At 39.4% G+C, this 27,067-nt stretch overlaps 2 protein-coding genes across 3 annotated transcripts; both read left to right on the plus strand.

Annotated features, from left to right (window-relative positions):
* Positions 1-4,048: 4,048 nt before the first annotated feature.
* cdo1 (cysteine dioxygenase, type I) lies at positions 4,049-9,291 on the plus strand. Its single transcript, XM_062543719.1, has 5 exons — positions 4,049-4,264; positions 5,157-5,234; positions 6,373-6,530; positions 7,119-7,288; positions 8,200-9,291. The coding sequence occupies exons 1-5, from the start codon at positions 4,095-4,097 to the stop codon at positions 8,227-8,229; spliced, it is 606 nt and encodes a 201-aa protein (XP_062399703.1). The 5' UTR covers positions 4,049-4,094; the 3' UTR covers positions 8,230-9,291.
* Positions 9,292-18,653: 9,362 nt separating this feature from the next.
* tmed7 (transmembrane p24 trafficking protein 7) lies at positions 18,654-24,272 on the plus strand. Of its 2 annotated transcripts, none has more exons than XM_062543721.1 (4): positions 18,654-18,725; positions 19,069-19,262; positions 19,531-19,776; positions 22,265-24,272. In XM_062543721.1, exons 2-4 carry the CDS (start codon positions 19,095-19,097, stop codon positions 22,499-22,501), a joined length of 651 nt encoding a protein of 216 aa, XP_062399705.1. In that variant the 5' UTR covers positions 18,654-18,725; positions 19,069-19,094; the 3' UTR covers positions 22,502-24,272. The 2 variants fall into 2 exon arrangements, with proteins under 2 accessions (XP_062399705.1, XP_062399704.1); XM_062543720.1 differs by lacking the exon at positions 18,654-18,725 and adding an exon at positions 18,775-18,902.
* The last annotated feature ends 2,795 nt before the right edge of the window (positions 24,273-27,067 follow it).

The following is a 27,067-nucleotide window of genomic DNA, read 5'->3' on the forward strand; positions in this document are numbered from 1 at the left end:
TTTAGATTGAAACTATGTCACATGACAAGTTTAACCTGTAGATGGCAGCATACAATAACTGCTCAGACCCTAATCGGCTCTTTTCTTAATAGCTCAACAGTATCTCCAAAAATAAATGTGTCCCATGAAGAGTCTCCCTCAGTTTTCTGTTGTCTCTTGAGGTCCTAGTCTATTTGTTATACTGTACATGTTGTTATACATATACATAAAAACTGTACTGCTCTATACCTTTCGTGCACTACGCACGTTGCTTAGGGCCCTGCAAATTAATCAGGGCCCCGTGCCCTCGCCTCCCCCTTCAAGTTAGTGAGAGTTTATTGTTGATGAGTAGATGAAGCAGAACTATTTGGACATGCGAAGAGAAAAACTCCATGCGAGTGAACTGCGGGAACAGCAGTTAGGTTAAACTTGTTGTGTTCCTCCTCGGGTCAACAAATAATAATAGCTGATCTGCTGACTTGCATCTGTCTCCAACCTAGGCAATTAAATTAAGTTAATTCGTCATTGTTTTTTAATGACGTATAAGTAACAGGCTGTGTGATCCAAGAAAGGTCCTCTCTCTCTCTTATTCTAACTAATGAAATAGCAAACATGCATTGCATTCTAATGTTCTTATGTACACCTCATTTTCAAGTAATAGCCTACGGATAAGTTCACAAATTGCTCTCCCTGTTCAAATGAAAGGCAAATAAATATGTATATAGGATCATCAGTAATAAGAATGATCAAGCATTAACTATATATTCAATATTACTGGTGGTGATAAGGTGGTAGGGGGCGCCTCAAATTCGGCTTAGAGCCCAATTAGGGTTTGGGCCAGCGCTGAAGCCTTAGGGACACACAATTAGCACTAGCACTGTTCATCAGGTCATGTGTTAGAAACTATATTTTGAATTATTAGAGGCAAATATATTCATTATAAAAAAGGAATTACCCTTCCCTTATATTTTGCATAAACATATGAAAGAATGTACAGATTCAGGTTCTGATCTAAGCTTTCTATACTGTAGGGCCTATATGACTGAGATGACAATAGAAACCTACTTGACTCAGGCCTAATATGGCGAAATAATATGAAAAAACATTATAATAAATACAGTAAAGGTAATGGCCATAAATGCCCATGACAACTCTACACCAGTTTAAAAAACAAGCTCATTTACACTTTCACAAAATCTCTTTTGCTTCAGTCTGGTATCCACAAACCACATGGCCAGTTCTGAACATAGACATATATATCTATGGTTCTGAAGGTGATGACACATTTGGCAACTTTTTAAGCAATGTTGCTGGGCAACCACATAACCAGTTCCATTTATTCTGATTGGATGATCATGGTCCTGGTTGATGTTCTTCACTTATTAGATGGCCTTCTCATCCACACTGAAGTCTTTAAAAGCACCTTGGATAACATTGTTTATCTTCCATATTATCTGCTGAGCTGAGCTGGTCTGCATCTACACCCGCAAGAGTCATCTGGTGTCTCATGGGGCTGCACAATTATCGCAGTGGCAGTATGAACCACTGCAATTATCTAATCACAATATGAACCACTGCAATTATCTAATCACAAGGGCTACAAATAATCACACATAGTTAAACTCGTCACATTTATTATTTTTACATTCATGTCATCTTGTGCCACTTCTGATTGGTGAGCATGCCTTGTGCGTGAGAAGCGCATCACTTTTGATTGGTGATATGCACCAGGCACTAGATATGCACTAGATACTCACACTCACTCATCAGAACTTAAAGCAACACTAAAGCACTTTTCCTCTGTTGCATGCACACTATTTGTTTATCCAACAAATAATGATGTCCACAGACAAGGTAGAGTATGTTGCATGATTTTATGAAAGTTTGATGTATTGCAACATCAAAAAAAGTCACATTTGTAGTTTTTATGTCTCATTCCATCCAACTATAGATTCGCTACCCGATCTGGTAAATTTACATAGTGCGGTTACAGGCAATAGAGAGCCGCGAAGTGAATGCAGAAGTGCCATTCACCCTGATACGAGTTGATGAACCACTGAAATGATTTTGGAAATATTATTTAAAGGTACAAAAAACTCTTTAGTGTTGTTCTAAAACCACAATTTTGAATATTTAACTAAATCAAATCATATCACAAATTGCAATCGCAACATCTGTCAGAAAAATCACAATTAGATATTTTCCCCAAATCATGTATCCCTAGTGTCTCGTCAGCAGCCTAGTTCCAACTAGAGATAGCTTTTCAGGGCCGTGTTTTCCAGCAGTCTCCAGAATCCACCAGCAGATTGGCAAGGAGTGTTTCAGATTTCCCCTACTCCCCATCAGCTTCAGGGAGACCAGAGCCTGAATGATATTATCTATTTGTTTTGATTTTTGTTACTACTTATTATTATTATTCTCGCTCGATCAATTTACAGTGAATTTTAATACTACAGGGAACCCTGCAAATGTTCAGAGTTAGTGGCGTGCTCAGACCTCTTTGTTCTTTTGATGCTGCTTGTTGGTGGGTGCTCTTTGGTCCAAGGCAAATAGTTTGTGTAGAAAAGGAGAATTTCTCCACAACCAAGGCACTCCAAATGATTTAAAAATGTCTTTATTAAACTGACATGTCCAACATGGACCTAAAAATGCCCACGCGTAGCGGCTGGGGCCTTCATCAGGGCACTACAGGGAACCCGTTCTAGCACCATCACTTGTCACGGGTCCAGGCCTGGTGTGGGGTAGGTCAACGATCTTGAGCCATCATGTCAACACTGGATCCTGTTGTACTGTAAAAGTATAAATAAAGTAAGCATATCTTTATTGGGGAGCGCTGTGGTGCAACTGGCTACGGCGCTTATACTATATAAGGGCCCAAGGGCCAACAGGGACCCGGGTTTGAGCCCGACCAGGATCATCTCCTAATCCTACCTCATCTCTTTCTCTCCCATTCGCCTCCTGTCTACCTCTTTACTGTCCACTGTGAAAAAAGGCCAACAAATATAAACTACCATTCAAAAGTTTGGGGTCACTTCATTCACTCCATTCCACTCCATTACAGCCAGAATAGCTGAGATCATTTGCATTGTTTTTTTAATTAGGGCAGCAGTTTTCAGATAACAATATGTGCTTAGAATTGCAAAAGGGTTCTCCAATGTTTTCTCGGGTAAACTTTTAAAATGATTAGTAAACAGAATGTGCCTTTGGAACATGGGATGAATGGTTGCCAATAATGAGCAATGTGGATATTGCATTGCATTACTTTCTACAACAGTCAACAACATTTATGATGAAGTGACCCCAAACTTTTCAGCACTAGTGTACTTATCAAAACATATATTTATTATGAAAATGTTGCGTTAATTAATACAATTAAACTGTTCAATCATACCCTTTTTTGATCGGCTGCAATTATGATTCCTTCATCTGTGTGGATTTGATTTAGTAACACCAATAACATGGGCAAAAATGTCCTTTCATACATGGATATGTGTATTAACTAAGAGAAATGTTGACACATTAAATAGGCCTTCTTGTTTCCTCTATTTTACAATGGAGCTCATATTCTTGCTAATATAGGCTATACTGTACATCTAAATGCACATCCAAAATGCCACCAGCCTATGTTTGACACTGTACCCAATCACCTTTCTTCACTAGGTCCACATTTTTCTGTTAGAAATAAATGCAGTTAATTTTAATATCTAAATAACTACTGCGAAAGATAACACTCTGAATGCCAATTTCATCTAAGGTAGACATCACAAATTTTGTTCAAATCCGTCTGAACAAACTGTCTAAGCAGACGATCCAAATATTGGTCACAATTATATCATAGGGCTAGCGCTGGTTTGGGTTCTTCAATTGAATGACTGTTTACAAACCTCTACGTTTGATGCTATAATGTTCTATAATGTTATTTTTTAAAATTTGACTAAGCTACTGCTACAAGTTAGCCTACAATCATATTTAGGTGAATAATATTGTGGTTTTAAATCAGACTACCCTGCACTGTGTCGGAGTGGTACAGTCCAGCAACAGGTCCTACCCAGATATAAATAGTGTGACGAACATTTGTTTTCACTTATTTGGTCTACACGAAAACTCTGGGCATAATGGAGCAAACTGAAGTAATCAAACCACAAACGCTAGATGATCTCATCAAAATTTTGCATCAGATATTTGAAAGTGACTGTATTAATATCGAGGAGGTACAGAACATCATGGAGTCGTATGAAAGCAATCCTCAAGAATGGAGCAAATTCGCGAAATTTGATCAATACAGGCAAGTTTTCATCGGGCCTTTGCCTATATCAGTAATATCGATAAATGGTGTAGATGTATCTTTTAGCCTAATGAGGTGGGCATAGGGTAGCCAAGGCTATGTTATCTGGCTATTATCTATCTAGTCAGTTTTCACTTGTTATTTGTGCAGGTTGCGTGCGCGCAGTTTGCTTTGCAAAGCTAGCCTAGTGTTTTACATAAGGCTACATTAAATAAAGACATTTTGCAAAAGGTAGGCTATCTGACGATACAGTGCTCTTTTTTGTCTCTCTTTTGTTTTTTGGCTGGGGCAGTCGGTTAAAATTAATTTAATTCTGTCTCAGCAATTCGCCAAAATCGCAAAAAAGATCTTTGTTGACGCTTTAGGTTCAATTAAATGAATGATTTTAGTTTGCAAACGAGGGGAAATAGCAGCTTAACTTAAAAGGTGACCATTTTTTTTACCTTTTTATGATAGGCTACCATATGTTTTCGAGATTTTCCGCCCAACTGTTTCCATCAAAACAGTTGTTTATGGGATTTGATGTTCTGAAGGGTGGGGACGAATTCACCAATCAGATGCAAGACTAAACCCACACCCGCTTGGCTACGAAGCGCCTATAGTCGCCGGACCATCACGGGCGGTGCATGGTTGCAAAAATGAACACTTCTGAGCCAGATCACGTGGCTTCTTCGCCTGGAAGTGCGAAATGCCAGCGCACATAGCCTACTCGCAATCTCAACAGATTTGAGTGTTTTTGTTTTGTTTTTGTTTTTCCAGAAAATTAACTCATTTTAAGTGGGAAACCTGAGATCACCACCCCTCGTCCCCCTTGTATGCAAAATGAGTGATATCTGTCCATCATTGTGGGGGTATGATTTCATGGTTCATACCCACATTTCCCCCTTTACAGGTACACCAGAAACCTGGTAGATGAGGGGAATGGGAAATTCAATCTGATGATCTTGTGTTGGGGAGAGGGTCACGGCAGGTAAGACAAAAAGGATAATTTTGCATTATGCCGTATGCCTCATTTTTGAGCAGTTGTTTTTTTTTTTCTGATATAGTCATCAGAAGATCGGAAATACAGAACCATCCTGCAGAATAGCTTTCAGAATCAAATCTGTGTAGATAAATCACTATGATAATTATTTGCATCTCAAAACATTCTGTCCACATCATCAACCAAATGTTTGAAAAGCTGTGGATGACATTTAATTAATCACATTTCTTGTCGTTTGTTCATTACATATTTATCTGAAACACAATGGCATCATTTGCTGTGTATTCCACATGCAAACTTCAGACTTTTTGAGGCAGAATAAACCACAGACTCATATCCTGTACCAAGGAGGCCAAAACAGTTACACCGGATAGTTTTACACTTTGTCAAAGCCTCTTCATTTAGCCACACTGCCTTGGACATTTCAAAACTACACATTGCATGCATATTTGGTACATTGAACAAAATGATCATGGTTCATTGACCCACTGAAATTAGATACACCAACATGCTGAATTAATACTGAGTCACTTTATATGGCTTAAGATAATGGGGTCCAATGTTCTTTGTATGATTCTAGGAGTTGCACAAGACATATAAAAAGAGATAAAATATTGATAACAATGTTCATATGTCAAACTATGATGTAGTATAGAGGTCACCTTATGTGACTTCTGGGCCATTTGAAAAAAACATCAAAGAAGTCTAAAATGTCTAAAAGCGGAACATGTAGATGCTTGACATTTTATTTTGATGTGAGACTTGTTCCAGGCAGTTCTAGCAAGTTGAAACTGGTTACATGCCCTTACATACAGTACATGCTGCTCATGAATCTTTGGAAAAAGTTGTTGATGGCATTCTCTCAGTGTATTAACAGTGTAATTATCCAAAGCGTTTTGTATTCTTTTTTTTATACGATTTTAATCAAACTTCTGCAGTTGAGAGTACTAATTGATACTGGTGTTATTAATGCTACTAGCACTGAGTGATTTTTCATTACTGGTTCTGATGCTACTGTTACTGCTCTTACAAACCACTGCCATCAAGATCCTAATAAGAAAATCATGCTTGATGTATACTGTCTGCAGATGTCTGACACTGCTTATATGCTTGGCACTCCTTGCAGTAGTATCCACGACCACACAGACTCCCATTGCTTTATGAAGCTACTTAAGGGTCAGTTGAAAGAGACACTGTTTGAATGGCCAGACGGCAAGACCCATGGTGATATGGTTCAGAAGTCCCAGAGGATCTTACTGGAAAACCAATGTGCCTACATTAATGGTAAGCATTTTTGCAGTGTTGTTGTCATTTGTTTGATGTGCTAACCTGAATCAGAGTGGTTCTGTGAAATTAATCAAATTGCTGAGATTTCCCTGTGTCTGAGAACCCTGAGACTATATCATGTTCTATTTTTATGGTAGTGAATAGTAGCTGCTTTAGTTAGAATGGGGAAGAATTACAGAAATATTGGATCTAGGTCATTCACAGCACCTTTGGTTTGCACTTTGTCGTATCATGATCTCAGAATTTACCTTTGCAGAAGAGAGAAAGCCGTTCTGTTCTGTTATGTTCTGTTTATAAATGTGGCATTCATTGACTCATAATTGAGGGTGTCATTTTCTCACAAAATTCCAAAGAGGCTTCAGCTACACTGTTGGGATAGAAGATATCCTGCTTTGGGCATCGACCAGTTAATGAAATAATCAGAGTTTAGAATGCTTTGGCAGAAGAACTTTTACATTGGCTTTGTCATTTCTCATGGTTAATTTAAAACCTTTATTTGAACTGAGTAAGCCATAGGCCACATGTAAGCCTATTTTGGTTTGTGTGTGTGTGTGTGTGTGTGTGTGTGTATGTGTGTGTGTGTAGACTCCATAGGCCTTCACAGAGTGGAGAATGTCAGTCACACAGAGGTTGCCGCAAGTTTGCATCTGTACAGCCCCCCCTTCCAGCAATGTCAGACCTTCGACCAGCGAACAGGGCACAAAAACACAGTCAAAATGACGTTCTGGAGCAAATTTGGAGAGAGGACTCCATTTGTAAGTATTATTTACATAGTCAGGCTGAAGTGTTCTTGCTGCCACATGCAGTGTAAAGTTTATAATGTGATTATGGGTCATTTTTTTACTTGTTGAACTGCGTTTGTGTGTAACACATGTTGACTTAAATGGATTTTAAATTAAATTAAATTAAAACATTGTGTCAGAGTGGGCACTCAGGGTAACCTCTCCGATATATTCAACAATGGAGTCAGGAAAGTTAATGTTTAGTCTCCAAAAGATAGTGAGATTACATTCAAGTCATTATTTCAGGACAAACATGCTGTGAGCACAACATGTACATTCTTGATGCGAGATGTGCAACGTGGCCATTTTTAACTGAAGAGAGTGAGGACGCATACAGTCATTTGTAGAGTTGGCACAATGTGTGTGTTTCCTCCCATAAAGCGCTGCCGATGGGCCTGTGGTTGGACTGACAGCCAAGTTCTGGATGCTAGAGGTTTTTTTTCCATTCACTCTGCAGGAAGTGTAGTCTGATGAATTTAACATGTGGACTAGTCTTTCTTTTCCCTTTTTTACTAGATATCACTAGAAATGTATGGTTAGATTTACAGGCGGTGATTCTGGCAAACACAATGGCTTTATCTCTATTGGTAGGGTTGCATAAGTTTATCCTTGACCACACTGCTGTCTGGCTCAGGGTATTACTAAAGCTGATAAGATTAGATAATTTGGGTAGGCACCTTTTATCTCCCTGTTCCACTATATTTTTACGAAGTTGTAAACGTTCTACCCCCTCCATCAAACAATCTCTTCTACAATGTCTTCCAAGAGTTTACAACACTCAAACACTCATTTCATTATCATACTACCTTAAATGTTGTCATTCATTGCTCATGGTTGACTGACTCTTCCTCTTCCTATGTTTTTCTTTTACTTTTACTTCACAGGAAGCTAAATTATCACAAGAGAACAACTGAGATGCCCAGAGAAATGAGGTAGAACTGCCATTGGAGAAGAGAAGGGAAGAGAAGAGAGCCTCTAAGACCAATAATTGAAAACAAAACAGACACAATGCATTGGCAGAGAAGCTAAACGCTTAAGAAAAGAATTAAAATAAAATGAAATAAATGGACTGAACAGCACAACCCCCTTTGTTAGAAAAGATTTGCAGAAAAGAGAGGGTACTGTAGACGGAAAGGCCAGGGCAGCAATTAACTAGGGTTTCTGATCTGCCAGTGTGAGCTTGGCCCATGAGGCAGAGCCCTGGCTGAGCAGGGTGAATAGTGGCATTAGCTCCGGCTGCAGACTGAAGCTGCTCTTTGTCTGTGATGTTTGAGAAGAGACCCCGACCCCTCCCCAACTCCCCCTCCACCATCCAACACCAGCATTCCGATGTGTCTGGGACCTGCTGGGAGTGACACGCGTTGGGACTGTTACAGTGCTCCACATGTTGGATTTAGGAGAGATCAGAGATGTTTTGAAGACAAAAAAACAACTACAAATGCCCTAAATTATAAATATCCAGATGGTACTTGTATATACATGACATGACGCACTTTGCGTCCTGCACTTGTTGATTTCTATGTTAAAAATACATGTGACAACACCACATATTAAGGGCTGGTGTGATGAGTGGAGTCTGTCAATTTGTATAATTTTGTAATTGACATGAGTGAAGTTGAAATATACACTAGACCTACATGTGTTTTGTAAATTGCAATGCCAAATGACAATCTGCTATGTTTTAGTGTTAATTTGGTCTTGTTTTAGTGTCATTGTGAATGTGTATTTAAAGTAGAATTGCAGTTATTAGTTTCACAGTAGGCTCCGGACTTCTAAAGAAAATTAAAAATGAAGCTCTTATTAGAAAAGTTATTTTCTCTCAGGATTTGGCCTGGTGGTTAAGTTGTAGTATTTATAGTTAGCAATGTTGAAACATAGATCTTCCAGTTTTAAATAATTGTCAAAAGAAAACAATTACCACAAGGAACTTGCTACTTTTAATGTAGGTCATTAAAATTGAATCTGTCAAATGCCAATTCTGTCTGGTCTTGTCTTTTCTTTAGTTTGTCTACATTCCTGTTCACTAATAGGATGATTTTGTAAGATTGTGAGCCTGAAATTGATCTCACATGCCTTTCTTTCTCCATGTGTTTTCTTGGACCTGGTAAAGCAACGTTTATAGTTAATAATAAACTGGTTAGAAAGCATGAAACCATCAGAAAAGTCTAGACATGCTATTTGTAAAATAAAGCAACCAACGGAAACATTTGCAGTGGTCTTGTGTAAAGCAAAAAAATACGACAATAGGTTAGATGAGTTCTTCAAGGCACACAAACAGATGCTGAAAGTGCCCCCCAGAGCTATTCTGATATCACCATCTATGTCTCTGCTTTAAAGCTTAGCTAGGGCAGTTCCCTTTCCTCCTTTATGCATCACGTAGGTTTCTGGTAATCACCAGAACAAGTGTGAGCTGTACCAAAAATGTTAGAACATGACGTGCTCTTTTAGCAAATGTGTTGACCAAAGCCAAATTGCGCAACCATCTGAGACAGGTTTTATTGCACTAGATGACTTGTTTTATTGGTGCAGAGCAATATTAGCATTGTGCCAACTGATTTGCTGTCATCATGTAGGACCTTGAGACCTAATTACAATATTGATTTTGGCTGGCATGACATGTGATGTCTTTTTGGACTGCTCCTAGGTCAGACGGGCACAGAGGGCCAAGCTGAGGTAGCAATGTTCCTTAAAGAGACACACAAACATAATGTGAGTCCCATGCCAGCTGTGTCCATAGAGCTTTTTTTATTATTATTGTGGCTGATTTTTGTAGCTGTCTTTTGTATTGTTTACAAGCTTTGTGGAGAAGAGAAGAGTTTATTTTTAACCATTTCAATGTTCTGCTTGAGAAATTCTTGTCACCAAATAATGAGACACTTTATTTTTTAGTTGTATTGAGGTATACAGACACAGAGGTACTGAGAAATTATCAAAGAATTTGAATTTCATTAGCATTGTGAGATGTATTCGCAAGACTCTACAGTATTGTTGCTTCTGCTGAGGGACATGACATTTAATGATAAGAACCAGTGGCATTCTCAAGTACTATGCCAAGGTAAAACAGGTCACATGCTGTATGGCTACAGGCACATCATTGCAGATAGTATTCTATGTCACAAAGCAATAAAGTCTTAAGAGATCAGCAATCAAACCAATTGACATCTTCAGTTCAGTTGAAACCCTTTCATCCATTCATCATGCCAATCACATCATTTATGTTATATCACTCAAACACAAACATACAAAAATAAGTAATGGGCTATGCAACATTATGATAGATAAGATACATTATTTATTTTTCAATTCAAGCTTGGTGAGAAGCTCATGTTCAAGTCTGACTTGTTTTGGCCCTGTATTCTCCCATAAGGGCATTATCTAATCTGCACAAATTGTTAAGGTTTCATTGGCCCTGAAAAGTTCTGGCACATGCCAAGAGGCATCGCTGTTTTCCAAAAGAACATATTGTTCTGTGAGGATGGAGAAGAACTAACTATACTAGGCCTCTTTCCAAAATTCTGTGGTCAGGCTGCAAAACAAGGAATCGGATATGGAGGGGGCTAATAAAATCCAGAGTCTATCAGTCAACAACTATGAACAGAAAGCCTGTCTTATTACAGCATGTGCTTGCAAACATTTACTTCAATTGCCTATCTGTCAAATTGAGAACAACGTTTTCTGTCTGATAGGAAGAGACAAGCACGTAAAGCAAATCCAGTGCAAGTGCATAACAAATACAATTCAGGGTTATATCCTGTAAAGCCTAAATCGGTAATGCAGTTTAAGAACATCCACATGGATGAGCTCTCAAAATTGGTACGTACATGTGTAAATATTGCTGTTCTGGAGGCAGTGAACAATTTTGCCTTTTTACTAAACTGACTGATGTTATAGGGCAAAGAGCAGGAGTTGTGTGGGATATATGCTCTCCCACTGTCAGGATTGGCTGCAATAATGGCTCCACCAGAACAAATACCTTAAACCAGGACTCGTGCTTTTTTTCACTATGTCTGACATGACACCCCCCAACACTCCCCAGTAACTCTGAATGTGATTGGCTCAATCTTATTCAGGCTGTCCAATGACAATGTGTGCACGCGTGAGAGTGTGTGTGTGTGTGTGTGTGTGTGTGTGTGTGTGTGTGTGCGCGCGCATGTTTTGTTTGGCTCAATTGCTTAAGAATATTCCTCAAATAGAACACCTTGAAATGCCCTCTAACGTTTTTGTTTGTCTTGTCCTTCATAATGTAACATTATACTTTTTTAAAATCAAACAAATTGCCTTGGTGGCTTGAATCTGAAAAGCAGGCTTTAGATTTTGAAAAGGGACTTCATATTACAATATTCAATATCTTTTAGAAGAATAAGCCTACATATAGGAGGAGAGTAGGTTAAGCATTAGGAAATAAATTATTAACACAGGTTATTGTCTCCAGCCTATTCGTTTGCCTAAATGATACAGGGCAATTTCAGCCCCAAGACAAACTGGAGACAGTTCACTTTGTTCTAGGGCTTGAGTGAATCATCAGTATCCTAATCTCTTCTCTAACCCCAATGTTCCTGGCAGCTTGAGTGAGAGTTGAGAATTTTCTGGAAAATTACTTTGTTTTCTATTTTACTCATTCCAGTTATGGTGGAAAGAGAAGTAAAAGCGAGAGTGAAATGCAACAGCAACATTTATGAAAAAACTTCTCTGTAGCCCTCATCCTCTTGGTCCATCTTTGTCCCATTTCACATAAAAGATCCACATTCTTGAAACATTCCTGATACTGAAAATGTATGGACGGTTCATCTTTATTTTCAGATATTTTGTCTGAAGACATCATCTTTCACACATTGTGTACTGGACATGCAAAAGATAGATCTGGATATGCAAAAGATAGATCTGAACATTAATTACAACTTAATTTAATAATTGTGTTTTAGGGTCAGTTTCTGGGCTCATGTCATGAGGGGAGATGGACATCTTGAACATTTCACCAGGCCTAACATGCAGTGCAAGGCCATATTGAGGGATATCAAAAATGCGTGGTGGGTGAAATCAGCTCCTGTCATTCTGTTCAATACGAATGCATGAACACATGGAGTGATACCAGCTCTCGGCAGGGGCCAAGATGGGCTAAGCCCACCAAAGCATTGTGTCTTGTCCCCCACCCCACCCTTTGGACCGGCTCTGAGTTTGTCTACCGATTTGTATGTGTGTTTGTGTTTTGTGTTTATGTCCATTTTGATCCAATTTAACCACTTTATATGTTGCCACACAATTTTTTTACCAGCCCACCCAAATGTAGACTAGAACTGGCCCTGCGGGTGATATGTTTATTTATGTTTTTTTTTTTAATAATGTTGAGAAATGTTACAAATGTAAACAATTAATAACAATAATGTCTAATTCTATCTATGATTTATATTTAAATATTTATTCATTTATTATTATTATTATTATTATTATTATTTATTCTTGAAGCTGAATGGACACTTGAGCACAAGAAATTTCAATTCTGCTATGCCTATATGAAACTTGAAAAAATACAACCATAACCATGAACATATACATTGGAAAATAAGTCCAGATAGGCTATTTTTGCCAAAGTTCAGCAAATATTCAAGAATTTGTCTGGTTGGTTTTCTGTGAGTGCTTTTGTGCTATAATATCAAAGTAATCGTGTTAATAATATTCATAGCAAAAGAACTGCACCCTATGCTACACTTTTTAACTAGATAAGTCAGCTTGCACAACTGCACATCATGCTCCCACCGCTGCGTCTTTCTCTGAATGCACCAGAGGGAAAAGATTAGAAATATTATCTATAAACTGTATGTCTCTTGCATGATGTTCAGGAATAAACGTTCCATTTATAATATCATCATAGCATTATGTTTTTTGGATAGCATTCGCAGATCTGCTTTCACCAAAAAATATATACTGTATATTTTAGTCTTACTGCAAAACATTATCTCACTCTCCACAATTACAGTTGCAGCGTAAAATGACTATAGTATAGAATAGGATGTTAATATAATGGTCCATCCATGTCACCAATATCAGGGACGCCCCTGTGGTTAGGCGTAGTTTTTCAACTGCGCAACTGTATTTGTAAGATGCTTGTGAAACAAACAAATGCAGCTTTCAAGTGTCAAAAAGTTCACATTAAAATGGTTGGCCACGTGGACTACAAACAAATTACAGCATAATGACAAAAGTGAGACAAGCACCCAACTGGGCAACTCAGGTAGTAAAATCTTCTCCCTCCTCTTATTCCCACATTAAGTGACATAAATGATAATGTTTTTCACCATGAATGCATCGAAACATGCTGCCACAACAAAGGTTAGAACATACGGTCATTAATCTTTAAAAAAATATGGTGTAAGATAGGCTACTTGTGGGAGAAGGATATGCAACTTTCAAGTGACAAAAATGGCAAATTCCCAAGCTCACATTAAGATGGGTGGACATGAAAGTCCACATGGACTAGAAATGAACTAAAACATGATGACAAACATGACAACGTGTCCCAAGCTAAATTTCCCCCCGGTTTCCTACCTTTTACATGAAGTGACCTGAATGATGATGTCTTCCCTGGGAAAAATGTGTGTCCCCATGCACATGAATGCACTACAAGCCTGTTCAGCCTGTTTCAACCACTTCCTTACTGATGTTACGTGTAAAGTAGGCCTATAAATTAATTGGCAGACCTACTGTACAACATTAATGTCCAATCAACAGATGGGATCAGATCCTAACTTTAATTGTCTTTTGGATTGTTAGGCCTCTTGCACACTGCTTGTGTGGTGTGATGTCAGCTGCGTGGTGTGTCCGTTTTCATTTCGGCTAACAGGTCAGTGCGTGCACACCGCCTTCGTGACAAGCACGTCTTAGGCGCGGCTCAAGCCATGCCAAAACTGTGTGCATGCTAGAAATAGGACCGACGTCTATTTTCACGTGACACGCAAGCGTGTTGGAAGAGTTTCCATTCAAATGAGACAGTGAAGAAATAGTAGGCAGAGGGGCCGCCACACCGCTATGTCAGACACATTTCTGGTGTCAGACATAGAAAATGCCACGCAGCCGCCATGCAACTGATATGCAACAGAAACACCACGCTCACGCCAAGTAGGCAGTGTGCAACCGGCCTTAATGTATTATAGTTACCTAACAACCATTAAGTTCAGCCTACCTATAGATAAGCACCGACATAAGATCATAACTTTGGCCAATGACCTTTTGGATAGTTCATGTCTATCGCCTAGTTAAATTCAGTTTGTTGTAGCACACAGCCTAGTTAAGACTTTTTAATGAGGAGACACAGCACTCAAAGACTCTCCCATAGAAATGTATGGAGTTAGTTCGTAACACAAACATGGCAGTCGTCTACATTCTTCCAAAAGCACTGACCAAAATGGTTCAAAAGATGACGGATGGAGGGCAGTGAGTGATTTCGAGGAAATAAAGACCCATCAGTAGGTGAGGCTGTCGGCTATTGCAAACAGTTGGCAAAGCAATGGCTTAAGAGGATTATTGTGCAAAGCAAGCCATTGTTTCCCCAGCAATTCTCTGTAATCAAGTTTCTTCACTTCACTGAGATCATCTTACCTCTGTACTCTCTTTCATTGAGTTGGTTCTGAGGTTGTTTTGCTGCATGGGTCTCAGCGAAGCCATTGTTGCATTGGTCCAAGACCTCAGTATCTTAAGCAACAATTTGACCTGGACTGGAAGAAAACTGTTAGAATACCTAGAATTTACCTCATTAGATACAAAATATCCAGCATACAACAGACACAGTAAAATACATGAGTAGGCAGATGGAATGGAACATTGTTCCATGGCACTGCTGGGTGCCCAAGCTGATGGTGCAGGGAAGTCCAGTGACTCTGGGCATGGAATGGGTAGAGGGTAGAGGGGAGAAGGGAGGGAGCCGTTGCCATCAAACAACTGGAAGGGGGCAGTCTGGGAGGGAAGTCTTGCCTGGGAGGGGGGGGGTGGGGAAGGCAAGAGGGGGAGGAGGGAGTAGTGACGAGGTCGCTACTGGAGCCTTCTGAGACCTGTATGGCAGTGCTGTGGCCTGTGTATTTGTAGGCAGGCGGAACGGAACACTGACCCAATGGCGCGGAGGAGGGGGAAGGGAGAGAGTGGTTGATGCTAAGGCAGACTGGGGTAAACCAAACCTACCAGAAACCAAACAATAATGATAATAATAATAATAATAATAATAACTAGAACATGTAATTTCAAGGAAGTTACCAGTGTATGAAAATGCAAAACATATATTGACATAAAATGCAAGACAAAGTTTTATTTAGAAACAGTTGTGGGCAGAGGAAACAGTTCCAATCCAATCCAATCCACTTTATTTATATAGCACAATTTAAGCAAACACATGGTTTCCAAAGTGCTGTACAACACAATAATAATGACAACATAGAATAAATGAGATTTAAAAAAAAGTATATAAAAAGTAAAAGTAATACAAAAATAACAGTAGGATAAAAGTAATAAAATAAAATAAAATAACATAAAATAAGAAAATAAGAAATATAAAAATAAAACAAGTAAAATCAACTCAGATAAATAAGTCATTAAATAAGGACCACTGCCCACACAACATATTTACATACATCACATCAATAAACACGCTACCTGGTGTTAAAAGCTAGTGAAAAAAGGTGGGGTTTTAGTAGTGTTTTAAAAAGAGACAGTGAAGGGGCTTGTCTGATGTGGAGTGGCAATACATTCCACAGTATTGGAGCTGCAACAGCAAAAGCTTGTTCTCCTCTGAGTTTTAGCCTAGTTTTAGGCACAGTCAAGAGTAGCTGGTCAGCTGACCTGAGAGAGCGGCTGGGAATGTAGGGGTGTAGCAGCTCGGAGAGATACGGTGGGGCAGTTGACGGGAGTCGTTGATGACAACAATGAGTAGTTTAAGACTTTTCACCATTTTTTGCCATTTTTAACAGCCCAAAACAGATCACTTCAACATTTTTAAACTGTCAGATTGTCATATTGGAATCCTGCTATCAGATTGCAGGATTCTGAGAGCCAAACAGATTGCAGGATTCTGGAGGCCAATCAGATCGCAGGATTCCAACAGCCAATCAGATTGTTGGAATCCAACAGCCAATCAAATTGCAGGGTTCTGGGAGCCAATCAGATTGCAGGATTTTGGGAGCCGATCAGATTGCAGGATTCCAACAGCCAATCAAATTTCAGGATTCTGGGAGCCAATTAGATTGCAGGGTTCCAACAGCCAATCAGATTGCAGGATTATGGGAGCCAATCAGATTACACCATTGAATTCACATTATTTGCATTATACCATGAAACCTGTAAAAAGTAGCCTGACCAGCCAGACCCACATAAAGATGTAGGGTCTGGGAACTCACCGTAGGCAGGGCTCAATCGGAGGGGTGGGATAAACAGTCTTTCAAATTCCCTCTCCGCAATAGGATAACCCTAAACGAATCATCGTCTTGTTTTCAAGTAGCAGGATGCGTAACCTTCCCTCTCCACGCAATAGGATAACGCTAAACGAATCATCTTCTTGTTTTCAAATAGCAGGATGCGTTACTGTCGCAACTTCTGGTCGCATGTCATTCACCATTATGTTAAAGGGATATTCCGCCATTTTTGGAAATACGCTCATTTTCCACCTCCCCTCGAGCAAAACAATCGATATTTACCTTGTTCCCGTTGTAACGTTTAGCTTCAGCCTAGCATAGATCATTGAATTGGATTAGACCATTAGCTTCTCGCCTGCTAGCTTCATGTTTAAAAGTGACTGAGATTTCTGGTAATTTTCTCATTTAAAACGTGTCTCCTCTCAAGTTAGAAAGTGCAATAAGACCAACTGAAAATGAAACCTGGTGTTTTTCTAGGCTGATTTTACATGGAACTACACTCTCATCTGGCGTAATAATCAAGGCAACTTGCACACTACTGGCACTACTACTGCTTGTTGTCTATGGGGGCTATTTTCAGATGCTGCGTACGATATCACTGCGCCTATGGTACGTTTGCAAGTCTCAGAGTTGGAAGTTGGGATTAATAATATCTGTGGTACTTTAGTATGAATCTTATATTTATCGTGTCGAAAGATATTGATATTGTTAATTATTGTTGATATTGTTGCCAGTGTTGGAAGTTGGGATTAACAATATCTGTGGTGCTTTAGTATGAATCTTATATTTATCGTGTCTAAAGATATTGATATTGTTAATTATATTGATATTGTTGCCTACGGCCGGACAACACCCGTGGGAATATCCAGCAACAACCCACTCCCACTCGTGCTATATTGCTTAAATAATCATTGTTGAGGCCTATGGAAAACTCACACACACACACACACACACACACACACACACACACACACACACACACACACACACACACACACACACACACACAACTTTGACCTCCAATTATGGCATAATATAAATACTGTTCCACTTCCAAGCTAGTGAGAGGAACATGTCAGTCATCAAGTGGCATAAAAACACCAAAGATCCTCTCTAAAAAGCCAGTGTTTCTGGGCTACAATAAGATGGCAGCACACCAAGGTGGACACATGACTGGGCCACACTCTACTCTCAGTTGTAAGTAAGGGCTCAAAGACATCGTATTTATGTAAAATAGGTCAAACAGGTAATTGTAGTCTACTCCTTCATTGGGAATACTATTTCACTTTTGCTAATAGATTGCCTTAAATTGGCTTGCACACACTTGAAATTCACACGGTCCTAAGTGAGGACAAAGACTAACATGTAAACAAATACACGCCATCTAGTGGCTAATATTGGTTCTCCCTAATTCTGTCAAATCACAAATCACATCCAGTTCAACACAAAAAGGTAATAACAGTTATGCCATTTTTTGAAGGATAGCAGTAACTGAAACCTGAACCTGAGCTATAGCCTATAGGCCTAGGCTAGATTAGGCCTAAATCAAAGAAACAAATGCTCATGACACAGCGTTTACTGAAGTTGATTTATGAAAAATTCTAATGAAACGTTCTTGTCTACCTTGCACAACATACTGCAGGCTAATCTGGTGTCCATAACAGACATTTTAATGCATTTAGCCTACAATACAAAATCTGACATTATCTACACTAGGCCTACGCTATTTGTTTTCCCGACTGAAGGTGCTTCAGCTCCAAAGCTCCAACGGCTCCAAGAAAACAGTGGGTTTTTTTTTTTTTTTAAGATATGTATCGATAGGCTTTAGTGGCCTTTTTGTATATAATGCATGGCATATGGTAGGCAATAAATATCAATCGCGCATGACTGCTAATCAACAGCTAGTAGCATAAGACAAAATCGGATAGTGGCACTTCTGGCAACTAGAACGTCTTTGCGATGGTGCTACGTAGCCAGGAAGTACATGTACTTCCGCCATCCGGGTCACTGTATTTGAGGTAAGTTGAATCGCAGAATTGGTCTTTCAACGCCGTACACTAAATTATAGTTATTTGTGAACAGTTTGGTCCTTTACGTGGCAATATGATTGTGTAAAAGATACAAGTTAGTCCCTACCATTTGCAGAGTTTCCCTACCGTTGATTGATCACACTGCCCCACCGGCTGGTTAGACGAGTAAGCTAGCATAGCATACAAAGCTGGGTATGGGGCTCTGTCCAGGGTGATTTGTGGCTCGTGCTGTGTGACATTTCACAATGTTTCGAAAGGTTTCTATTTGATGTTATTCTTGTTGCTAAGTGTATTTATACATTTGATGCATAAACCGCTGTTTCAATTCCAGGGTACTTGGTGGCAAATACTGCTTCTATGATGGGGGATACTCGTCGTGTTAGGATGTGGGTACAGGTGCTCTGTGCTCATTTACTTTGTGGATTGGTGCTTACTTCGGAGCTCACATTCGAGCTTCCCGATAATGCAAAGCAGTGTTTCTATGAAGACATCATCATTGGCACGAAATGTACATTGGAGTTTCAGGTAGGTGAACTTCGTTAGCTATTTTTACTTATGCTCTACGTAGGGTTGATGGGGAAAATAAACACATTCCCAGCCCAGTGGCGACATGGCCAATGTTGGCTTATTTCCATCTCTAAATTAAATATGACCATTGGATGAGCATGTAAGCAGACTTGGTTTTAAAACAGTGAATTTATGTAATTTGTACTGTTGCCACTGTCTATGCTTGCAACTGATAAATGTGATGGTCCATTCATTTGCTCACTGACATTTGAACGTCATCTTTTAGGTCGTTACCGGGGGGCATTACGATGTCGACTGCCGCCTGGAGGACCCTGACGGAACTGTGCTTTACAAAGAGATGAAAAAGCAGTATGACAGCTTCACATTTACAGCCGCCAAGAACGGCACCTTCAAGTTTTGTTTCAGCAACGAATTCTCCACATTCACCCACAAGACTGTATACTTTGACTTTCAAGTCGGAGATGATCCTCCCCTCTTCCCGAATGAGAACAGAGTCACCGCCCTCACACAGGTGCGTTGGCACAGGCTGGAGTGGACCTTTTCACACCAACCATTTACATGAAATATGGCAGAACTAGGTGGTAGAAATTACATTAAGGTTCTAATTTTGCTCTACATACATTGAACAGACTTCATTAACATAATCAGTAACAAATCTGTTGTCCTACTATTTCATGTCAAAATGGCTTCTGTGAAAAAGGTCTGAAATACTACTGATGGTGCATTGAACAGACTTCATTAACATAATCAGTAACAAATCCGTTGTCCTACTATTTCATGTCAAAATGGCTTCTGTGAAAAAGGTCTGAAATACTACTGATGGTGCATTAAAGTAGCAGTATGGAGTTTTTCCTCTAAAACTAGCGAGTTGGCTAAGGCAAGCAAACACCAAACACCTGAATGTTGTCTGGCAATATAGATGGCAGTGCCTCACTGTGATGGGTGTTTGCTTTGTGTTCCTACCTGGAACACAAAACTCCATAGTGCATATCCTGGATGGCTTGTGGGAAAGACACATGTGTTTATCTATCCTTCTACCGACCGCATACCATAAACTGAATTTGGACGTGATTCCTAAACTAATTGCCAGATAAAAGCTTGCCTTAAAAAGTGTCAAATTGTTGCATAGTGTTTTACATTGGAGCAGGGTATTTGGGCACATGTAGATATAATACAAGTTACTGATGACTTACAACTTACAGAGTTGCAACTGTGTCAACTGCCTTTAACTGCTATTATAACCTAGGCTGGGTGAACCCTGCCTGAACTTCCGGAGAATTTGAATTTCGCCCAGCAGCTCAGGCTGGATACCAGCAGATCTACTTTCGCTGTTTCATTGCCAGAATCTTTGGCTCCAATCAGAAACGGCCATACTCTAGTCCTGGCACGCTATTGGCCGATGACGTGACGATAACGAGACTTAAGCAGCAACGAAACGAAAGCAGCAATCGCTGTCGCTTCTGTTTTGGAAGATGTTAAAGGCACGTTTTCTTTGAAAACAGAACAAAAACTTGCCCTGGAGAGGCTAAAGGTTTAATTTACCAACTAGCCCCGCTCGTGGCAATTGCGTACGGAGTCATTTGAACGATGCACATTGATCACGCCTCTTTTGCAGTAGAATCAAAGCGCATCTTCCCCAGACTAATGTTCAATCTTAAAAGATTGAGCTAAGTATGGTGAAAACCAGACTAATTATAACCTAATCAGCAAACTGAAAATAATTACATGAAAGCTGTAGGCTATATTATGTAATGGAAAACAACACAGTTAATTTGACTTAATGTCTTTTACTACATGTAGTTCCAACAAAAATAGTTGTTAGTTAGTTTTTAGAACACAGTTAAAAACAACATACTATATGGTTGAACAAAACATTGGAAAACTTGTTCAGGAAAAACAATACATATAAACCAAAGTCTGAAGACCAATCGTTGGGGCAGAGCACACAGGAAGGGGCCAATCTAACACAGACTATTTCATACCCCCCCCCCCCCCCCCCCCCCCCCACTACAGGAAAAGCAGTCACCTTTATGCTTCAAACAACGTTTGGGGATTAAAAGTTTATCAGAAGACCTCAAAATACTAGAAGGGCCGATTAGATGTTATAGGTTCACTAATATACATTGGAGCTTGACCATATATGGTTTTCAAAACCATCATTTTGTATGACTAATTTTGTACTTCACTCCAAATCTTAAGTGGACTGAATCTAGCCAAAATGCATAGCATGCTTGGCATTGCAGTATCATCATTTTCCTCTTAAAACACAGTCTATGGGCTGCACTCATTGAAACAGAACCATCTGTTTTTTAAATTTTATTCAGGTGTTTAATAGTCTGTTCTCACCAAGTTATCCCAAATAGTGACTGAATGAGATGTTGAGCCGTGATGTTGAGAATTGCAATAATCAAATTAAATTGAGATAAAGAATTGAATAAATATCTTTAAAGTGTGTAAAGGGTTTGACATTATCTAAAATTCTAAGATGGCTAAAAGATTACTACATTCAAACAGAATTCATCTGTTACTCAAACTTAAAATCTGAGTTGAATAAACTGGCAAGGTTTTTCGCTTAAAGTTTTGCCTAGCTTTTGTAAGGAAAAAAGGATGTTTATTTATGTATTTATTTATTTATTTATGTAGCAGTTTATTTATCGGCATCGGGAATCAAACGATTCATAAAGGCCGGTATCGAGGGAAAAAAGGTTTGTATTGTAACGTTCAGCCAGATCTGCATAGCACGATCCAACAGGCTTACTGATTTGAAGCGACCAGAGGACAAGCTAATGTAGTGCACTGACACTGAGGTAAAAAAGTTATTGTAGAATTACTATCACTTTTTGAAATTAACTGGGACAAAGGTTTAGTTCTTCAGAAATCTAACTATTATTCTCATAAGCTTTTATATCCATCCTATTTCTCTCAGTCACACCTTAAAGCAGCACATTAAAACTTCTAAAATGACAATGCAATAAACTAAGCCCTTTCCTTTTTTCTAGATGGAATCTGCATGCGTATCCATTCACGAGGCACTGAAGTCGGTGATTGACTACCAGACCCATTTCCGTTTGAGAGAGGCTCAGGGCCGCAGCCGGGCTGAGGACCTTAACACCAGAGTGGCCTTCTGGTCCATCGGCGAGGCCATCATTCTGTTGGTGGTCAGCATCAGTCAGGTGGTTCTGTTGAGGAGCTTCTTCTCTGATCGCAAAACCACCACGACCCGTGTTGGTTCTTAATGCTGTCTCCCCTGCCCTCAGCATCATCTGACCCTTTTCCCACAACTCCCATGATAACTGCTCTCCATTGTGGAGACTTCAGTAGACTAGGCCCTGATCCACCGCTCAGTGGCTTAGAGGGTTTCTGTTTCTTTGTGTTTTTGAGTGCTTTTGTATGTTTCTCTTTTGTTTTTAGTGCTACAATGTGAAGTACTCAGTGTAGTTTTTTTTAACAGTCAAACAAATATTTGAACACTGAGGTGAAAGACATAATGGCTTAACTTATTTTGTGGATGTAATGTTATTTTTTATGTTGTATATCTGAATGTAAAAAAAAGAATTCAGACACAGAACCAGACCCATCACTGAATCTGCATGATTCGAAATACCCAGACTTCCTGCATTCAGACTGTAGCTACACCTTTCTTGTCTGAAATTCCAACCTGCATTAACAAAATCCGTCACTGTAAATTGGCCCTAAAAGATCATCTATAAGCAGGTCATTGGAACAACATATAATGATATTAAACAAACACAAAGTATGTTTCAATTTCAAAGTAGTTTTCAAGTCAACAGCTCTCAGTGTGTTAACCACTATTTTTTTTTTATTATTATTATTACATTCGGAGAGATATTCTGACATAGAACACTGTTTTAGGTCTGACCTAAATGAATTTATTATATTAGAATATAATTATGTTGGTTGCCATTTAGCTGTATTATTGTGGTTGTGTAAATTATTTCTTTTGGTTATTTTTTATTTAAAGCAAGCACTGATATGAAAATGGGAAGCAGGTTAATTATATTTTCTTCCAGATGTGTGTTTTGGTGTTAGGAGAAATGGATGGGTTTTGGGCTGATGAGCAGCTAACTTGCTCTTTTTGGTATTTCCAGTACCATCTGATTTATTCTTTATGTTTGTCGTCCAGCAATAAACACCCCATAGCTCAGTTTTCCCCATCACAAATTACACCAACATAAAAAAAACTGAAGGCTGATAATTCTGTCTGAAATACATATACAAAAATACACTAATACACTTTATTTGCTTTAAGCTTAGTCTTTCAATGATGCAATGAGGTTTGCTTTCAAGCTTAGGATCTATACATAGATACATAGCGTGGAACTTACTCTGGGAGCGCTGCTGGGATGATGAGGGAGGTCAATCTTAATCTAATTGCACGTGATGCAAATTCATACAATGGTCCGCAGAAGCAGACGGTGAAATATAACTTGCTAATTCGGTCCTTCCTTGCACTGAAAATGCTATGTTGGAGTATGGATCTGACTATAGTTAGGTCCATGTCCTGAAAAGGTGCAGTCTGAGTACAGCAGTCTTCAGATATTTCAGATCATATTGAATTAGGAAAGGAAGTGGTTTAGTCTCAGAATCTCTGCCTCCTGTTAGAAATGGTCCTGGTCTAGCTGAGTAATGAACTCTGGTGAAGAGGTAGTTCAATCTTTGCTCAGTTTGACTTCTTATGCCGCCAGTCATCAAGTCACCAGAGGGAAAGGTATTTCCTCGGATAGTGCTTCTGTTGTCATCTGATTCACTATTGTACACCTCACCCTGACCCACTTCACAGTTCAGATCACCCTTGCACACCTCAGTCAACACACACCACAAGTTCCTGAGCATATGCCAATGTAATGGGATTTTGGAAAATGTGAGATGAAAACATACAAGTTCAGTTATGATATACCCTTTTGTCTCACCATCAAAATGGAAATGACAATGCACATTGTCCTTATCCAGTTCTGTAGAATAAAGTCTGCATGACTTTTCTCTGTCCCCTTCCTCTTTCTCTGTTGTGCATGCCCATGACCAAAAATCCCTTGCATTTTTTTTGTGTCGTAGGCCTAATTGATCACAAAGTTTTTAAACTTTTATTTGATATACATTGGACAATGAATCGAGCAATATTGATGAGCAACCACATATAATGCCCAATATAAATGGGAATGAGCCAAACAAAACTACCCAAGAACATTGCCCAGCAACACTGCTCAGAAAGTTGCTTGGAGTACCATCTTTACTTTAGTTAGGTGTGTTGAACAGGTAAAATGAACAAAGGCAAATGGGAAAACTTCTCAGTCCACCTTCCTCTTTCATTCACCACAAATACAATCAAGATACTGACTGAACAAAATTAGTTTCCATGTCCCGTTTTACAACTTCCAAAAGCATAACCAACTTAAACTCTTACTAAATAATTTCTGAAGTGTATTAAACAATAGGCCTACTTTCTCGTAAACAAAGGTTTGTTTACTCAGTTTAAAATAAAATGCATGTTCCTGGTTGTAGGTGATTTGGAAACAGACATCAGTGGGCTTCTTTTCAGACAAAACCTACAGAGGTGCCTAATTCAAATCAGCAACATGTTTGTCTGGGTTCACCCAGGTTAGTATGTTGTCAGATAGGTCTGCTCTTATAGGCCGGGAGCCAGGTCCACCCCTCAGGATGTTTTTTGCTACCTTTTTTTCACTATTATTTCCTATTATCTTATACCTTGAGCCATCACAAGATGGTAATGACCACCCCCAACTCGGCCCCGTTTGGTCTCAGGAGCCAAAAAACACCCTTTTTGGGAAAAGCTTTTGGCGGAATGACATAATTGTGAATATTAAGGTACTGGAGCTACATAAATGGTCATATAACCCTATAATTTAGCATGGTATATCCTGACACATAGGGGAAACTACCAAAAAAAGATTTTGGGGATTGCTGCCTTTTTGCTGTCAAATATCACCCTCAACATACCCCAAAAGACAAAAAAAATATCTGTCCGCCTGACAATTGTCATCAAAAGTGATCATTTTCAAGCATTTTATTATACATATCACTGCCTCAAATGTATATGAAAAACTTCCCAAGTTTATAAGCTTCAATTTAAGTCCAAGATGACCTTTCTATCTAGAGGAGTTCAGCTGGTATGATCAAAGTTCTCCACTATACATCAAATCGCAGAAAACAGAACTTTCAAGCATTACCATTCCAAATGGGATTAAGCATATTTTTTTGCATATAAACAATAAACAACCTTTCTAACTAGAGGATTACAGCTGGTATAACCAAAGTTCTCCATTATAGCATAAGTCAAGAAGTCTAATTGCTCCGTTTTGAAACGGACTGGCAGAAAACACTACAGGCACCCAGGGCCGGCCATAATAAATCTGACCTGGACTAAATGTCGTCCTGAGCTAGGTATGTCACAGCACTTTGTGACAACAACAACACAGCCCATTGTGTAATCTATGAAAATAATTGCGGGCCACAGCTCACTCAGCTTTTGGATTAACATGATACACATGATTTACACGTGTGATGCAAGTTGATAGACAATTGTGTAACAAAAGAAGAGAGAAATGTTTGCATAATTAAATGCAAAAAAGAAAATGTGTGCTGCATATCACCTTTACTATCTACCTCCCTTTTTGGACAACTGACATATCAGTTGTTCATATCAGTTACTGGACTCTTTTTGTGGTAATAATTGATATCGGTATCGACCCTGAAAAAAACATATCGGTTGAGCCCTAGTGAAGAGGCCATGGAGTCTCTTACAGTGGCTCTTTGGAGCAGCGTGCAATCAAAGGCACCACACACTGATGCATGTGGTCAGGACACTCTCTATAGTTCCCCTATAAAAGAAAAAGAGAATGGTGTTGGGAGATGGACCTTCTTCAGCCGTCGGAGAAAGTGCAGACGCTGCTGGGCTTTTTTTGGCCAGGTAGTTGTTGGTGGACCAGGATAGATTGTCTTCAGTGTGGACACCAAGGAACTTGGTGGCCTTCACCTGTTCCTGTTTCCAGTAGTCAACGAGCACCTCTTTGGTTTTTTGGACGTTGAGAAAGAGATTGTTGCCCAGCCGTATATCATCATGGTTGCTGTTACGTTGTTACCCACTACTGTGGTATCGTCTGCAAACTTGATGATGTGGTTTGAGAGAGAGCTGGAAGTTGTGTGTCAGGAGAGTAAAGAGTAGAGGACTGAGCACGCACCAGGGTTCAGTGTGATGGTTCTGGAGCTGGTGCTGACAATCTGAACTGAACTGTCTGGGGCTTCTCCATCAGGACATCCAGGATGCAGTTGCAAATGGAGGTGTTGAGATCCAGCAAGCCAAGCTGCCCAATCAGCTTCATCGGGATGATTGTGTTAACCCTCCTGTTGTGTTCGCATGTGACTGATTGACAATTGTTTTCTTTAAAAAATATTGATAACTTATTCTGACTCCCATGAGGCTCCATGACTTGCAGGGCATCTGAACACATAAAACAAATTTTGATCATTTGCATTACAATTTGCGTGTTTAATTTAACTTTAGAACACCCATGTGTATTCCTGGTCAAAAATGACCGACCATTAGAAATGAATGAGTGAGAAAATGGTCAGTGTATAAAATTGAATCCAGGCGCATACCTATTGATCAGATGGACTGTTCGTGTGCTTCTGTACATTAAAACACACACACAAACACACCATCACTCCCCCTATTTGCTTCTCTGCCAGCCCCCACTGGAACCTTTCCCCAATATAATGTTCTGCTTTCTGACTTGCATGAGCTCAGGTCAAGTTCAAAACAGGTA

This window comes from Sardina pilchardus, chromosome 8, assembly GCF_963854185.1.
Source record: "Sardina pilchardus chromosome 8, fSarPil1.1, whole genome shotgun sequence".
In the NCBI taxonomy this organism is placed as follows: domain Eukaryota; kingdom Metazoa; phylum Chordata; class Actinopteri; order Clupeiformes; family Clupeidae; genus Sardina; species Sardina pilchardus.